Source organism: Ipomoea nil, unplaced genomic scaffold (assembly GCF_001879475.1).
Source record: "Ipomoea nil cultivar Tokyo-kokei standard unplaced genomic scaffold, Asagao_1.1 scaffold2759, whole genome shotgun sequence".
Classification (NCBI taxonomy): Eukaryota; Viridiplantae; Streptophyta; class Magnoliopsida; order Solanales; family Convolvulaceae; genus Ipomoea; species Ipomoea nil.
In genome coordinates, this window is record NW_017619187.1 from 691,160 (window position 1) to 709,395 (window position 18,236).

At 33.2% G+C, this 18,236-nt stretch overlaps 3 protein-coding genes across 3 annotated transcripts; 2 read left to right on the plus strand and 1 right to left on the minus strand.

The window, feature by feature from the left end:
• The first annotated feature begins 692 nt into the window (after positions 1–692).
• On the plus strand, positions 693–3,253 carry LOC109156917 (2-alkenal reductase (NADP(+)-dependent)-like). Its single transcript, XM_019304814.1, has 5 exons — positions 693–926; positions 2,001–2,175; positions 2,261–2,427; positions 2,690–2,772; positions 2,872–3,253. The coding sequence occupies exons 1-5, from the start codon at positions 693–695 to the stop codon at positions 3,251–3,253; spliced, it is 1,041 nt and encodes a 346-aa protein (XP_019160359.1).
• Positions 3,254–12,642: 9,389 nt separating this feature from the next.
• LOC109156916 (2-alkenal reductase (NADP(+)-dependent)-like) lies at positions 12,643–15,843 on the plus strand. Its single transcript, XM_019304813.1, has 5 exons — positions 12,643–12,926; positions 13,017–13,197; positions 13,805–13,971; positions 14,881–14,963; positions 15,381–15,843. Exons 1-5 carry the CDS (start codon positions 12,702–12,704, stop codon positions 15,760–15,762), a joined length of 1,038 nt encoding a protein of 345 aa, XP_019160358.1. The 5' UTR covers positions 12,643–12,701; the 3' UTR covers positions 15,763–15,843.
• A 1,123-nt stretch (positions 15,844–16,966) lies between these two features.
• On the minus strand, positions 16,967–17,970 carry LOC109156918 (60S ribosomal protein L2, mitochondrial-like). The gene is made up of 2 exons (XM_019304815.1): positions 17,828–17,970; positions 16,967–17,740 (listed from the first exon to the last, which is right to left on the minus strand). The coding sequence occupies exons 1-2, from the start codon at positions 17,892–17,894 to the stop codon at positions 17,238–17,240; spliced, it is 570 nt and encodes a 189-aa protein (XP_019160360.1). The 5' UTR covers positions 17,895–17,970; the 3' UTR covers positions 16,967–17,237.
• Positions 17,971–18,236: the final 266 nt, after the last annotated feature.

Genomic DNA, 18,236 nt, shown 5'->3' on the forward strand with positions numbered 1-18,236 from the left:
CAATTTTTTATTAAAGGTCTATTTAGAAACACGGAAAATGTTTTAATGAAAAATAATTTTTTTAAAAATGATTTATTTTATGGTGTTTAACTGAAAGTCATAAAATAATTTTTCTTCTATTTGGCAAAAAGTCATAAAACTATTATTTTTTTTGATTCTTTTTAAAACATTTTTTTAACACAAAAAGTACATTATTCAAACACATAAAATACATTATTGTAACTCATAAAATACATTATCTTATCCCAAAATATTTATTATTTTAACACGACTACAAAGCAAGAATTTTTCTTTAACAGTAAAACGATGTTGTTTTGGACCGTAGTCCTCACAGTCCATACAATAATTTGCCACAATACAAGGATATTAGATGCAAGAAATTAATAAATCTCTCAATTCCACAGAAGAATAAGGGATATTTCTTTCCTTCTATTCTATATTTACTTACCATGAATGATTATTTTTACCATATTTTGTTTTTGGAAAACATTTTTTTTACCATATTTTGTTTTGAGTACTTACCATATTTATTTTGCATGGGATAATTAACTCCATCAAATATCTTCATCCTGTGTAAGTGCTGACGTTGGCGCAAGGTTTCCATACACTTTGAGTGTATCTATATATATTGCTCTCACTATCATCAGTATATACTACATACATCCAAGTTTGAGTTCCGAGATCCGACAGAAATGGCGGAGGAAGTGAGCAACAAGCAGGTGATATTCAAGAACTACGTAAGCGGATTTCCGAAGGAGTCGGACATGGAAATCCGGACAACCACCGTGAAGCTGGAGCTTCCGCCGGGTTCCACCGCCGTGCTTGTCAAGAATCTCTACCTTTCCTGCGATCCCTACATGCGAACCCGCATGAAGCTCTCCGATGGCGGCTATCTCGGCGTCAATAGCGCCTTCAAACCTGGATCCGTAAGCCGCTAGCTTTTATAATCTCAAAAATTAATTAACTATAATCACAAGGTTATAAGTTCGACTCCTATCGGGAGCAACTTATTAGTCGAGCTATGGACAATCTGAGCTGTTTTATCATTTTTTGTCGACTAGGATCATAAGGCAGTTCAGAATTTACCCAATGTACATCTTTTGAAAACTGATTGCGAGTTTTCCATGCAAGTCACCCCAAAGATTAAATACTTACCCAGACCCGTCAAAACGGATCGACTTAGCCCACCTCGTTCGGCGAAAAAGACGAAATGGACTTTGATATTTTGGGCTTGTATTTTAGCGGGCTTTTTAGTCCGCCCTGCCATATGACGGGCTTTAGCAAGCCCTGTCCCCCTTACTAGTCCGTTTCAGCAGGGCAAATTATTGTGTGGATCATAGTCCACAGAGTGTTATGTGGAGCATAACAAAAAGTACATTTTTAATATACTAAATATACATTATTTTTTACTGAATGTACATTATACACTATAATGTACACTTAGGATAAAAATAATGTATATTTTCTGAATATAATGTACATTATTTTTGTATTGAATGTATATTATTTTTATACTGAGCGTACATTATTTTACAATAGAGCAAATTACACTTTTGATCCTGTGACTATAGAGGGTGTGTTAATTTGGGTACGTAACTTTTAAAATTAACAATTTAGTCCTTTAACTATCATTTTTTAGCAGATTTGGTCCTCCTGGCCAAATTGCCGGTTGAATTTGGCTAGAAAGACGTTCGATTTTTTAAATCAAATATTGGTGGGGTAATTCGGTTCAACAATTAAAAAGACCGAATTACCCTCACCAATATTTGATTTAAAAAGTCGAACGTCTTTCCGGCCAAATTCCACCGGCAATTTGACAAATGATAGTTAAAGGATTAAATTGTTAGTTTTAAAAGTCACGTACCCAAATTAACACACCCTCTATAGTCACAGGACGAAAAGTGTAATTTGCTCTTTTACAATATATAAAATATGATTCACACAATAATGATTCTTTCGGCAGCTCTATACTTACCATCGTATTATCTTTGATAATGTAGCCTGTTGAGGGAACGGGAGTGGCAAGAATATTAGAATCCGGGCATCCGGACTTCAAGAAGGGAGATTTGGTTTGGGGAATCACTGGATGGGAAGAGTATAGTGTCATAACTACCGAAACTCTTTTTAAAATCGAACATACAGATGTGCCTCTTTCATATTACACAGGAATTCTGGGTAAATTCATTTCTCAAAAACTCTTATCATTTTATCATTATTACTACCAAGGAATTGAATTGAATTAAATTATATGTATGTATAGGTATGCCTGGTGCCACAGCCTATTTTGGGTTTAATGAATTGGCGTCCCCAAGAAAAGGAGAATCTGTGTTTGTTTCAGCAGCGTCAGGGGCTGTCGGTCAACTTGTCGGACAATTCGCAAAGCTTCTAGGTTGTCGTGTTGTTGGCTCTGCTGGCACCAAAGAAAAGGTATGTTCTTGCTTCTTGTGTAATTGTGTATCTCTCCTCTTCTAATCTTCCCAGATCCCAAAGGTGTCTCTCTCAGTGTATGTATGTACATATATATACAGTTTTCCATTGCTGGGTATTATTGAAAGAAAAGGGGGTTTGAGTTCTTGTTCCAGTGAAAAGATCGACTGCATCTTTATTGTTGTTTCTTGGTCTCTTTGTTGATGATGATTTTGTTGATGACTAAGAAAAACATATATTCTTTTCGTTGTTGTCTGGTAAGGTTGATTTGTTGAAAAACAAATTTGGGTTCGATGATGCTTTTAACTACAAAGAGGAGCACGATTTGAATGCAACTTTAAAAAGGTTAGTTTTTATTTTATATATATACACACACTGATTAGCTGCAACTTTCATTCTTGTGTTGAACATAAATATAATGCCATTATTCCTCATCATCATTAGGTACTTCCCAGAAGGAATCGATATATACTTTGAGAACGTGGGGGGAAAGATGCTTGACGCAGTGCTTCTGAACATGAATCTCCATGGCCGCATTATGGTATGCGGAATGATTTCACAGTACAACAACACTGGAGGCTCCGAGGGGATTCATAATCTCATGAATCTCATCAGCAAACGCATTCGCATGGAAGGGTTTCTTGTGTCGGATTACTATCATCTCTACCCAAAGTTTCTGGAAACTGTGATTTCTTACATTAGGGAAGGGAAGATTGTTTATGTGGAAGACATTGCAGAAGGTCTTGAGAGTGCTCCCAATGCTCTGGTCAAGATTTTTACTGGTGAGAATGTTGGGAAGCAGTTGGTGGTTGTTTCCCGTGAATGAATGAATAAATATAATGCTTGTTAGTTTGAGTTGCTCTTCAGATCAGAGGGTTGGAGATAATAAGAGACAATTAAATTTGTTCTTTCTATTCTATAGTTTGGTTGTTTGATTGTTGAACTTTTATTTTTAAGTTTAATGATGATTATTATGATGAAGAGCATTTCTTATAATTTGAAAAATTGGCATAAATTAACATGTGAGAAGCTATTTTAAGGCATTATTTTGAGTTGAATCTACTACCAACTTAGATCAAGCCAAAGTAGATTTATGTTTTTCTATGTATGTGAAGAGATGAATTTCATATTTTAAAATCATAGTTTGAGTGTGTTTGAATTTTTAGCATAAAATTGCATTGCATGTAAGTGGTTATTCTGTGATATAAATATATGTGGGATTCACTTCTGATTTAGATCGAGTCGAAGGAGATTATCACTCTTTGTAGTGAGACAAAGAAATCGATATATATTACACTAAAAATGAATAATGGTGAATGAGAAATTGATTCTCATAGATTCAATTGAGTTGAAAAATGCAAGTGGAAAGGCACTTGTCCCACATTAGTTTAGGTAGTAGATTTGCACCACTATATATACAAGACCCTTTTAAAAGGAATTTGAATTGTATAGTATAGAGGCTTTCTCTCCTATGCAGGGTGCAAATCAAATTCTAAAATGAGGCCTCAATTTTAAGGAAAGTGTGAGGCACACACGGCTTGGATCTTTATTTCGTTCACACGCGTGCTATATTTTGGAATTATAAAACCCGTGAAGGAAGCGCATTCAGAAGGACAATAAGTTCCGGAAGGAAATGTCTTCTTCTGAAAGAAAGTGACATCTTCCGGATAGCTAGTATGGAATTACACTTTGTACTCGTTGATATAACTTTGTACACTTGTAGTATGAAATTTATGCACTTGAAGTAGAGAAATTGTGTACTTATAGTATAAAAATGTGTACTCTATTCACTTGTAGTATAAAATCCCTGTACCTGAAAAACAAAACTTGTGCACTGAAGAATATTGTTTTATCAATTTATTTTTTCGAAACGAAATAATATCTTCCAGACGAAAGCATCATCTTCGGATGGTATGGAACTACTCTTTGTTGGGAAAATGAAAGATGAAAGCGTCCACCTCACCCCTTTTGACTTTGTCATTTGATTAAGAAATGGAAAATCCATTTCATTACATGGTAGCGCAAAATGTGCTCCTTTGTAAGGTGTAGCGCCAAAAGCGCTAAAATGTGGACAAAACACTGTGTCCATCATGTGGGTGGGATGAAGGGGCTGCTTACTATAAATAGCAGCTTCCAACATCGTTTCAAAAGACACCTTGAATTCGAGTCATTTATTCGATTCTCCTTCTCCCTCCCGTCGTCTGAGCAATAGTGAGGTTCGCCTACGCGATTGCTAGTGCAAGCTATCCGTAGTAGGTATGTGTAGCCGGTCGAAAGCGTGCCAGGGTTCTAACTGCACCGTTACCGGGCAAATAACGCTTTTAAGGTAGTGTTATTATAACACGGCACAGATTTTCTTTCTACCATACATCCGTAGTGTCCGTGCGTCTTAAAAGGCTTCCAGATCGCGTGTTGGCGTTGCAATTTTCCCCAACACTCTTTGCACTCTTTTGTAGTATGAAATGTATGCACTTGTAGTGGAGAAATTGTACAATCGTAGTGTAAAAATTGTACACTTCAAAGTTAATTTTATTTTTTTTTACCAGAAGTCACAACATTATTTTTAAATTTTTCTTTATTCTGAGACGTTGATCTGAACCAGATCAATGACTGAGATTTTATAAATTTTTACCAGGGTGGCTCTTTATATATATATATATATATATATATATATATATATATATATATATATAAAATGTAGTGGGTTCTAGTGATAACCCCTCCCACATGAGAACGTGAGAACAAATCTAAATCATCCATTCAATAAAAATTAAAGGTTAAGATTTACGTTTTCCCTGTCCATTTAAGTTGGAATTAATTCACTGGGGTGATATAGTATTCGGAAAAGAATTGTAATTAAAATTTATTCAATATCTCTTCCATGCTTGTAGGAGTTCTAATTATGGTAGAATTGCAACTAAGACTGCAGTATTCACAACTCGTAAACCTACGATTACACTAGGGATGAACTGCAACGTAACCAAGACTACAGTATATATATAGATATTGGTTCAGATGTGGACAGTGCTTCCCATGCGGCCGTTACGGATTCACCATTAGGTGTATAAATGCACCACAATGAAATGCACCAATGCACCACAAAACGCACCGCCCACAAAAAATATACCACACCTAATGGTGCATTTTCAAACACTTTGTGATGCATTTATGCGTACCTAATGGTGAGTGACCGCACGACGACCATACGAGAAGCACAGTCTGCAGGGAACTTGACCATATATATATATATATATATATATATATATATATATATATATATATATATATATATATATATATAGCCTGGAGGATCCGGCGAATCCAAGAATAAATTTGGTTTTGTGGTGGCGCGCTGTGCTGCAATGGATTCGCCGGAAAAGAAGAAAAGAGATGTGAAATGACCAAAATACCCTCATTATTTTAACTATTAAATTTTTCGGTGAAATTTGGCCAGAGTGACCAAAATTGACAAAAATTGCATAATTAAGGTACTAAATTGACACTTTTAAAAGTCATAGAGTGAAATTAACAAGACCCCTATAGTCATAGGATCAAAATAGAAATTTTCTCTTTTATATAGGGAAAATGGCACTTTTTCCCTCTGTGTTATATGCTTATAGCATTTTTTCCCCCTGTGTTATTCATGCATTCACATTTGCCCCCTCAATTATTATAAAAGTGGCGGTTTTTCCCCCTGATAATATTAAATGGACATTTCTACCCTTAAAACAAATGTTTTATTTATTTCTCTTCTTCAACAAATTATTGCTTATACGTAGGGATGACCACGGTTCGGTTCGAACTGAACCAAACACTATAGCAATCAAATTAAAAAATTTCGGTTATGATTCATAACATAACCCAATATTTGGATTTCCGTTTATTAAAATCGTGAACTGGAAAAAAATGGATCCTGAACCGTGAACCGGAGGTTCAAATCGGAACAACTACTAGCAATAACTTAAATTATAATTATAATATTTGCAAATAGTGTATGTTTTTTTCCGCATTTATATTGACTCTCACATATAAGTATATATAATCGCGGTTTGAGTTTTATTTTGAACCGTCGGTTCACGATTTTGGATCCAATTTGAACGGTTGGTTCAAACTTTCTTTTAAAATTTTATTTTTTTATTTTTAAAATATTTTAAATTCAACACTTAATGTATTTTATTTTTTCAAATCGTGGTTATAATTTGTTGGAGAAGAAAAATAAATAAAATATTTATTTTAAGGGTAAATATGTCCATTTAATATATCAGGTGAAAAAACTGCCACTTAAATAATTTAGGGGGAAAAAGTGCTATAAGTATATAACAAATGGGGAAAAAGTGCCATTTTCCCATATATTTTACAAGTTTTTCCCATAGCAATGTTATTTTCCTCACGGTATTGTTTCTCTCCAAAATAATGTCATTTTTCTCATAAATGATGCAATAATAAAAGGTATACATATTTACAAAAATGCTAACGTGTTTTGTATTATATCCTGTCAATCAACAACAATATCGATATAGAACGACAAACGTGATGATATTTGTGTAATATTGAAATAGTATATAATACTACCCAATTATATTGGATACAACTAAAAATTATTCCAATAATTTATAGTACAATCATGAATCATGTGTTGCATCTTAATAATATTGGAACAGTTTACAAATTTGTCGATATGATTAGAGAGATATTTTTTATTACTTTGACCAATGTTCATTATATTAGATATACTTATTTTTTGGTATTATTATACTCTAACATTACCATAAATAGTTTAATACAGGCATACACAAACCAAATAAGCTAATGATACTTTTTGATTTTGTTCTGTATAATAATTATACATGTTTACAGGATGCCAAAAGTTTGAATAAATCTATGTTTTGAATTATGAAGTTCTGCCTAAGAAACAAATTATACTATATATATATATATATATATATATATATATATATATATATATATATATATATATATATATATATATATATATATATATATATATATATATATATATATATATATATATATATATATAGGGTCAGGTTCCTGTGAGGTCAGGTCTTCCCGTGCGGTCAGTGCGACATACACCATTAGATATGCATAAATGCACCACACAGTGTTCGTAAATACACTATATGTGTCGTGTATTTTATTTTTGTGTGGTGCATTTTTGGGCATTTCATTCTGGTGTATTTTCGAATATTGTATGGTGAATTTATGCATACCTAACGGTGTATGCCGCACTGACCGCACGGGAAGACCTGACCTCACATGAACCAAAATCTATATATATATATATAATATCGGAAAGTTCTCAATATTTCACATATTGTTTTTTTTTTTTAACATTTCAAGAATTTTAAAATATACAAAAATTAAATTGGAATACAATTTCAAAATATATATATCATCCATTGCAACTAAAATACTTACATACAAACTTAACTTGATCACAAAAATTAAATATGAACGTATAACTATGAGATAGATCTATATAGTAATTGCACTGTGTCAGTCAAAATGTGACGATTTGTATACTTATAAAATTAACATATTGGACAATCTTGACCAAATATTATTTTTTTTTTTTTGAAAGGAATCTTGACCAAATATTTAAAAAGAATGTTGAGGATCAATTTATTCAAAAAGGGTAGGCAGGGAGTATACTTGTTTGTTTTATTATCTTAAGACAAATTTGTTACCATTCTAAATGAGTGGTCATAGAATTGAATTTTGTGGTGGAAACATAGATTTTTTGGGCTAAAAAAGATTGAAAAAGTATAGAACAAATATTAGTTACCATGTAAAAAATCATGAGTGTAGTGTCTACAGGATAAACTCTCTATTTTGTGTAAAACCTGCAAATTACACAAGAGAAATAAGAGAGATAATAGAAACATGAGGGTGTACGTGTAACTCTGCACGGGGTAAACTCACTCTTGTGTGTAATAATCCACAAACTACCTAGGAGAAGTAAAGCACACTAGAAAGACCTTTAATTTGTGTAATTATCCGCAAATTACATAGGAGAAGTAAAACACACTAGGAAGACCCTGCACGATAGATTCAACTGAGATGGTGTTACCAAGAATCAAACTTATAACCTTACAGGACGAGAATCATGCTCCGGATCCCCCACTCAATCATCCCTTTCGGGACATTTTTAGTATTTCTAGTTATGAGGTTGAAAGACAATATTTTCTGTTCGATATTTGTATCATTATTGAGTTGGACCTCTCTGGCCCTCTTTGTAGATATTTCCTCTACATATCATACTCTAACTGCTATAGTTATAACTTATAAGGATTTTGAGAGTAGATAGTTCTAGGAACATGAGTAGTGAAGCTAGAGTGTTAACGAATAGAGTTTTTGATAAACTACTTATGTTTGTGTTTAGTAAGTGTTTGTTTATTAAGATAAACGAATATAAATGAACAAATTTTAGAAATCGTTTAATAAACAAACAGAATTCGAACCTTTGTATGCTCGTTTGTTAAAAGCTCGTAAATGCGTTTGTTAGTGTTCGTTTAATAATGTTCATGAATATGCTCGATCATTTAGTGTTCATTTGATCATGTTCACGAACATGCTCATTTAGTGTTCGTTTAAGATTGACACATTTAAGTACAATTTATTTTATTTTATTTTATTTTTGTAAAAATTTAAGATACTATTTTAGTTTAGTCAAATTTTTTATACTCATTATGTTGTTTGTTAGGTTATTGTTCGTGAACATAGACTATTCCTTGTTCATGAATATAGACTATTTCTTGTTCACAAACAAATTATGATCATGTACATGTACATGTGTTTGTTTGTTTAGCGCTCGTGAACATTAGCGAACACGTTTGTAAACGTTAACAAACACGTACTAACGAATGCTTAACAAACGAATGCGAACTGAATTTTTTAAAAAAATCTTAATAAACAAACACAAACACTTTAAAAATTTTAACAAACGAACACAAACAAACTCTGTTCGTTCATGTTCGGTTGATTAACAGTCACAAGTGAAGCCATATTTCTTGTTTGAGTGCCAAAACATCCTTGGGTAAATTTAAGCCAACCTTCCTAAAAAGAGTTAATAAATTATAGCTAAGAAGAGTTAGTTAGACAAAACACTTCTTAAATTAGTAAGAAAAAATTAGTAACAAATTAAATTTGGCTACCTCCATTACTTTGAGAAAATGACTGCCCCCATCAACTCTGTGATGATGGGCGCAGCCATGGATGCTCTTGCCTAACCCGAGTTGACAAAGGGCAGCTATCAGAACCCTTCATTTAAAAAAAAACCGTGATGTCTTATAACATCATAGAGAGAATTTGTTTTCATTTGATGTTAAGATATTTATTGTATAAAATTTTCAATTCATAGCTTATGTTACTATCATAGTTTTTCCACTTTCGATCTCACGGTTATTGAATTATTTCTACATTTAGTTAACGACTTTTAAAATCTTAAAGGATCTCAGCACTGCACTATGTTTACTCGGGATTATCGGAAGTCAAGTACCCTTAACCACAGAGTTCTATGGTACCTGGTTGTCATATCATACTCAAAATCTTGGTGATAAGTAGGTGGACATTAACCATTTAACCACATCTCTCTATGGTAAGCCACAGCGTCATGTCTCGAATCAAGCAGAGGCTGAACTCGACCAACCCGGCCGACGCCCAACAATCCCTCTCCGAGCACCTGCTGCAACCTTTGATCACCAAGCTCGAGCAGGGGCTGAACTCGGCCAATCCGACCGACGCCCAACAATCCCCTCTTAACATTTGCCGCAACCTTTGATCACAAAGCCCGGCCAGTTGTACAACATGCCTGACTCGATCCTTGCTTGGCCCGACCTTGGACTCAGCCAACCCGGCCGACGCCCAACACATTTAGTCCTCTGATGGCCTAATTTCCGATCATCGGTAATTAAATTTGTATCTTTATATTATTGAACATAAATACATAATAATCAAGTGAGTTATCATAGAATTTTTTTTTTCAATTATTAACTTTAAAATTTTTAGAATTATTGTAACATGCAAAGATAACCTTTATTATTATTATTATTATTATTATTATCATTATTATTATTGTTGTTGTTGTTGTTTTATTTGCGGCAGTGACGTTCAGTGTTTACTAGAGGAATATATGATCACCACGTGTTAATAACAACCAAGTCAACGTTCAAACAAATACGAACTTATAATATAACTAAATTCATTTTAAATTGTGTTAAAAGAAAAAATCATTTTAAATTTACCTAATCCATCGATCCATGCAAAAATAATACAGAGTAATGGAGACGACAGCTGGGTTGCGTTCTTCGAGAAGGCAGCCATGGTGGTAGTGTAACCCAGCCGGAGGGAGCCAGAAAGTCTGGGTCAAAGATCGAATTTATAGAGAAAATTTATTATCTTAGTCGATATTAATATCAATCATACAATATATATATATATATATATATATATATATATATATATATATATATATATATAATTGTGTCAATTATTATTGATAATTATTTTTAATTATACTATGTGCAATAATATATGAAATATATAATTATATGAGACCAAGTGGCTTGTAGTCCACTGGTATCGGATTGCTCTCCTATGTGAGAGGTGTAGGTTTCGAGCCTTAGTGTAGGCATAGATTGTATGGGTATTCCCCTTCCTTTGTAATAAAAATTATATTTATTAAAAAAATATAATTATATGAGTACAATTGTTAAGATTCTCAAACATTACTTTTGAATTTTTCACATAACACAAAATATATACAGTAGTAAAAAAAAAAATTACACTTTTCATCCCTAAATGATAGGGAAAATTGAACTTTTTATCCCTAAAATACAGGGTCATTGTAGAATCATCTCTAATTATTAATCGTGCTCACTTTTCGTCCCTAAAATATACTTCATAATTAATGTTGCAAATTTCGTCCCTTTACTAACAAAATATTTGGAACGAAATTTGCAACGTTAGTATAGCTTAGAGACGAAGAGTGACCACAACCTGTTATTAAAAGGACAAAATTTGTGACGTCAATTATAACTTAGGGCTGAAAAGTTAGCACAACCAACATTTAAAGACGAATTCTACAATTACCTAATAACTTAGGGACAAAAACTGTAACTTTTGAGTTCATTTAATATATACATAATAGATTTTTTTTTAAAAAAAATAAATTAAGAGGGGGACCAAAAGTGTAATTTTAGTATATATAAATATATAAATTTTGCGTGTGTTTTTTTTTTTTTTTTTTTTTTGTGTTTAATAGTACTTTTAGTATAGTTTCTAAATATATAACTTAAAAGGGAAAATGGTTAAATAGGCCCTCAAACGTTACCTAAAAAGTCAATTAGGCCCTAAACTTTTTAAAGTTGCAATTAAACCCATCAACATCTCATTTTGGTGCAATGAAGCCCAAAAACTAATTTCGGCAACCTCCGGCGACATTTTCAGCAACAAATCAATTGGCGATTGTAGAATGGTCGCTAATTGATTTTGAATTATGGAGAAGGAAACTGGATTGCGTTCTTCAAGAAGGCAACCATTGAGTTGTTTCTCTGGTGAGAAGACAAGCAACTTAGTAGTCGCCTTTTCCGGCAGAAGGCAACCATGGTGGTAGTGTAACCCAGCATATAACTATTTCTGCAACTCCATATATATGAAATATGAATTAGTAAACAGACAAACTCAGCATAAAAAAGTTTGTTTAACTATTAAATTGTACATTGATTAAATGCGAGACACAAATAAATTAAACTAAGAAACATTTTTTTTTTTTTGTAAAATTGTGCAAATAGGTAGTGGGAATCAGGACTATGTTGTCCAATGGTACCCGGGTTGGACTTCCACTTGGAAGGTTGTGAGTTCGAGCCTCAGTAGAGGGGTAGTGGGAATCAGATCAGTTGGTACTATGTAAAATCGTTGCATGTGAAATGCTTAATATTTTTCTATAAGTTAATAAAAAAGTATTATATATTTTTATAAATAAAAAACATTCTACGTTTTTCATTAGCCAGCCAATGCATACTTTTACTGAACAAAGGCGTAGTAATATTGAACTCATATAGTCATCTTTAATGATGACCCAAAATCGTCTGAACAGCGATAAAGATAATGCAAATATAATATATTTAATTCCCCATTTTAATACTTTATTTCTGTGTCACTGTGTGTGTACAAATATTATATAAACTGATGATCTGTTAAAGTTGACGAAACCCACACCCAGAAGAGCAAAATAGTGATAGTGAGAGAGAGAGATGGCGGAGGAAGTGAGCAACAAGCAGATAATTTTCAAAGGGTACGTGAAGGGGGAGCCGAAAGAATCCGACATGGAATGCCGGACAACCACCGTGAAGCTGGAGGTTCCGGCGGGCTCCGACGCCGTGGTGGTGAAGAATCTGTATTTAGCCTGCGACCCATTCTTGCGGCCTCGAATGATAGATTATGGAGGCAACTATGTCTCGGCTTTCACGCCCGGTGAAGTAAGTCTAAACTGATAATTGAAGAGTATTTTATATGTTTAGTATTTCTTTTTACGTGTGTGGACTGATTACTTTTTTGTTGTGATGTAGGCTATGGAAGGATTTGGAGTGGGCAGAGTGTTGGATTCTGGTAATCCCAAGTTCAAGAAGGGCGATTTGATATGGGGAATCACCGGTTGGGAAGAGTATAGTATAATTACTCAATTTCATGACCACCTTCACAAAATCGAACATACAGATGTTCCCATTTCATATTATGCGGGAATTCTAAGTAAGTTTTATATATATACTTCATTATATATCATATGTGTGTCTAACAAATTTGTGTGCGACCGTTTCACGAGACTCAATCCGTGAGAGATGGGTGAATCTTTGATTAATGAGGTCAAAGATTCGACCTATTGATTCGACTCATCTCACAGATTGAGACCCGTGAGACAGTCTCACACAAGTGTTATATATATATATATATATATATATATATATATATATATATATATATATATATATATATATATATATATATATATATATATATATATATATATATATATATATATTGGTTAAAATGTGGATAATACTTTTTGTGCGACTAGTGCGATTCGCTATTAGGTATGTAAAAATGCACCACACAGTATTCGGAAATACAACACAATGAAATGTACTAATGAACCACAAAATGCACCACATACACACCAAAATATGCACCACACCGCAACACCTAATGGTGTATTTCTAAACACTTTGTAGTACATTTATATTTACCTAATGGTGAGCGACAGCACGGGAAGTATTATGCGCACGGGAATATGTATAGTTAACTATTTTAATTTCAAAATATGGCATTTATCTAATTTGTTATAAATGGAATGGTATAGGTATGGTTGGTTTGACAGCATATGTAGGGCTATATGAGATTGGACGTCCCAAAAAAGGAGAAACGGTTTTTGTGTCCTCTGCTTTTGGGGCTGTTGGTCAGCTTGTTGGACAATTTGCAAAACTTGTGGGTTGTCATGTTGTTGGTAGTGCTGGCACAAAAGAAAAGGTTTGTTTCACCTCCTCTCATGTTTTTTTTTTTTTTTTTTTTCTAGACCTCGGACTAAATTGTACACTTTTGTCTTTAATGTTACTGGTAAGAATTGAATCCCAATCTTATCTCTAGAAGCAAATCTTAAGTAACGCTTTTCATCTACTAGTTCAATGCCTGAGGGCACCTCTCTCATGTAGTGGTGCATTTGAAAAAGTTATGAAATTAGAATGGTGATAGTAAGCTTTTAATTTGTTCCTTCTATTCTAATTTATTTGTCATATATATTACTATTTGATCAAATCAATTTGTTTTCTTTACTTACTTTCTTTAATTCTTATATAATTTTTAAATTTATTTTCTTTGTATTTAATACGTAGTAATATTTTTAATATAATTTCTAAATATATAAATTTTATATACTATTAACAAACTTAAGATTATAAAAAATATATATATAAATAACTTCAATAAGGGTTGATTAACCGAACCATCACATAAAATGAGAGAAAATGAATATTAACATCTACTCATCTAATTAAAGTGTCTACAATTGTCTGAAAGAATAACTCCACACCACACATTAATATATTTAAATATTTTACCTCAATAATAAACTTATTTATTATAGATACTTTTTCAAACCCCCCCCCCCCCCCCCCCTCCCCTACATTAATATATTTAAATATTTTTCCTCAATGATAAACAGTTTATTTAAAATAAATGCTTTTTTAACTACCCCAACCTACATTAATATAATTAAATATTTTCTTCAATGATAATTGATAAACAACATGCTTAAAAATTAAAATAGATACTTTTCAATCACTACCCTTACCCTACATTAATATAGAGCCTTTTGTATATATTGCGCTTATTTGATTTCTAAGTGTTATTCCTAATTTTAATTTAATTAATTTTTCTCAGGTTGACCTGTTAAAAAGTAAATATGGATTTGATGACGCTTTTAACTACAAAGAGGAGAAAGACTTGAATGCGGCTTTAAAAAGGTTAGTACAATATTTTTATTTTCCTTTTTTTGGTTTAAATATTTCAAAGTGAAAACTAACTATTATTTAATTATTGTATATTTTTTCCTTTTGCTTTTCAAGTTTAAAATTGACCAAATTCGATTATCATTATTAAAAAATGTGCCAATTGCTCACACAAATGTGGCACTTTTAGTCAATATGTTAGGACTAAAAGGAGCACATTTTTCATGTCCAAGAACTATATTTGTTCACTTTTAAACTCTAGCACCAAAATTTTTTTAAAGACAAACATTACAAAAAACTCAAAATTGAATTGAAGTTGTATCAAACAGTTTGACAAATACTACATTGTAACAGAATCAAAGTAGTAAAAAAAAAAATAGTTTGACAGATACATATATAGATATTGTTCTTACGAATTTCTGTCTTGGTTAGATATTTCCCCAATGGAATTGATATCTACTTTGAAAATGTCGGAGGAAAAATGCTCGATGCAGTACTTCTCAACATGAAGATCCATGGGCGCATTGTTGGTTGTGGAATGCTCTCACAATACAACAATCTCGAGAAACCTGAAGGTGTTCATAACTTGATTCTCATCATCAACAAACGACTCCGTTTTGAAGGATTTCTTCTCGCAGATCATTATGATCTCTATCCAAAATTCCTAGAAACAGCTCTTCAGTACATTAAGGAGGGGAAGATTTCTTACGCAGAAGACCTTTCAGATGGTATTGAAAGTGCTCCTCGTGCTCTCATAGAATTTTTAAATGGTCAAAGTATGGGAAAGAAAGTGATTGTTGTTTCTCAAGAATAGACATTTTAATTTCATGAATATCTCTATAGTGTTCACATTTCATTTGCATATCATGTAACAATAAGAAAAACCTTTCGTTTCTTTTCTATAAATCTTTTGAATTAATGAAAGTATCGGAAATATTTTCAAGATACGAAATATGAATCAGTGAAGTAGAATCGCATACCTGAATCTGTTTTTCCACTATTAAGGAGGAGGCCGGTCTATCAGCAATTCAACATAGGTTTCAAATTAAAGAACCAATAACCTGTCTGTGCCTAACAATTGCAGGAAAGTTTAATCAGATCATGCAACTGCAAATCTCGATATCTCATAGATAGAAACACGCACAAAATTCAGAACCGGGAACACAGAAAGAACCAAAAAGTGATAATTTTATAACTCAACCAACCAAATAATACAGTAGCAACCAAGAAAGAACCTGAAACTGCAACAGATAACCATCTATGCAATTGCAAATGTAATTTGTACACACTGAAAAATAATACTCAGCATTTCGGGAAAATCAATCATTACAAATCAGCATGTTAAGAACTTGAATTCAGGTGAGGCTCTGTTTTATGGCCAACTTATAGCTCGCTGTAATCTCTGGAACACATTATTTCTGTTAAGATGGGACACCATTCTGTTATTAATTTAGTTTTCTGAATCGGGTTCTTCATTAATGGCATTGATATCTACTTCGAGAACATTGAGTAAAATGATGCTTGATACGGTGCTTCTAAACAAGAAACTTCATGCTTCCAAGTCATATTAGAATCAAAGGTTAGATGGATGAGATAAGGATTGCAATTTCAATTCCAACACAATAGAGATTACAGAACGGTATTCTAAATACACAGCGTGAACTAACCCTATTAACTAGGAAAGCCATAATTAACTAATCTAATACAAAGACTAGTCAACATAACTAATAGAAATAATAACATAAATAATAATATCTCTAACAAGATGTAGATCATACACTCTTGTAGACAACAAAATTAACAAATAATCATCTCGTAAATCATGATCTAATACAAAAGGCTCAAAATACCTTCAAGATATTCATATCTAAATCATGATCGAAGCATATTTATGTCTAAAAATACCTTCAAGATATGAATTGTCAGAAGAAAGCTTGTACGAAAAAACAAAGTAGAATCTCATACCTGAATATGTTCGTCCATTGTTAAGGATGAGGTCTATCAGCATAGGATTCTTATTAAAGATCAACATATTAACCAATAACCTGTCTGCCTAACAATTACATGAAAGTTTAATCAGATCTCATGTATCTGTAAATCTTGCATTTATGAACATGTACAAAATTTAGAACCAAGAACTCGAAAGAACTAAAAAAAAGGCAGTAGTTTTCAAACACAATAGACCTAATAATACAGTATCAATCAAGAAAGAACCTGAAATTTCAATAGATAACCAAATCAAACTCTAATATATTAATATCTGTTTCTATAATTCAGTAGAAATAAGAATCACTTCTTCCTCTTAAGTGGCCCAGTTTTGTAGCCACATTTGGTGGGCTTACCCCAAGGGGTACGAGAACCCTTCCCATGGCTACCACTACTCTTGCTCTTCCCTTCCCCACCACCATGCGGATGATCAACAGGGTTCATCGCCACACCACGAACTGTTGGCCTAATCCCGCGCCACCGATTCTGCCCAGCCTTATACAGTTTCTTCGACGCGTGCTCAGGGTTCGGCGCCTGTCCGATGGTGGCCCAACACCGAACATCGATCAACTTCTTCACGCCAGAGGGGAGCTTGATCTCGCAGTACCTGGACGAAGAGCTTGGCTCGGTCATGATCTTAGCTACGGTGCCCCATCCCCGGACTAGTTTCGGGCCTTGACCGGGCCGCATCTCGAGGTTGTGAATTAGGGTTCCAATCCGCATCTTCTTCAGCGGCATGGACGACCCTATTTGGGAGCTGACATCGAGAGTGAACGATGAGAGTGTCGAAGATGCCGAAGCCGCATCTGTAAAAATATATATAAATATGAAATCCTGAGTTATGAAAATGCAAAAATTGTATGAAAAGGTGGATAGAGAGCATATATATATACTGGAGAAAGAACGAGCGAGGAATTGACAAATCGAGGACGAAGCCATTCGAGCTCTGAAGAGCGCCATTATTGTAAGCTGGAAGAATTAGGGCACAATTGTTCAGTGACAGTGCTAGGTTGTTCTGTGGAAGATGAATGACGCCATTTTTTTTTTTAATTTTTTTTGAGAAAATATGAATAACGCCATATTTTTCTGATTTTCTTTGGTTTTTGAAATTGGGCTTTTCTAATTGAACTGGGATAACTTTCCAAAAAAAAATTAAACTGGGATGCGACGGACAAATAGGCCCATTCCTAATGCATACAAAGTATCAGTAGTGTCATACCCAAATTCATTTTTAATATAGTGAATGTTCATTTTTAGGTATTTCATTACACTAAAAAAAAAAACATTCAATATTCTAAAAAT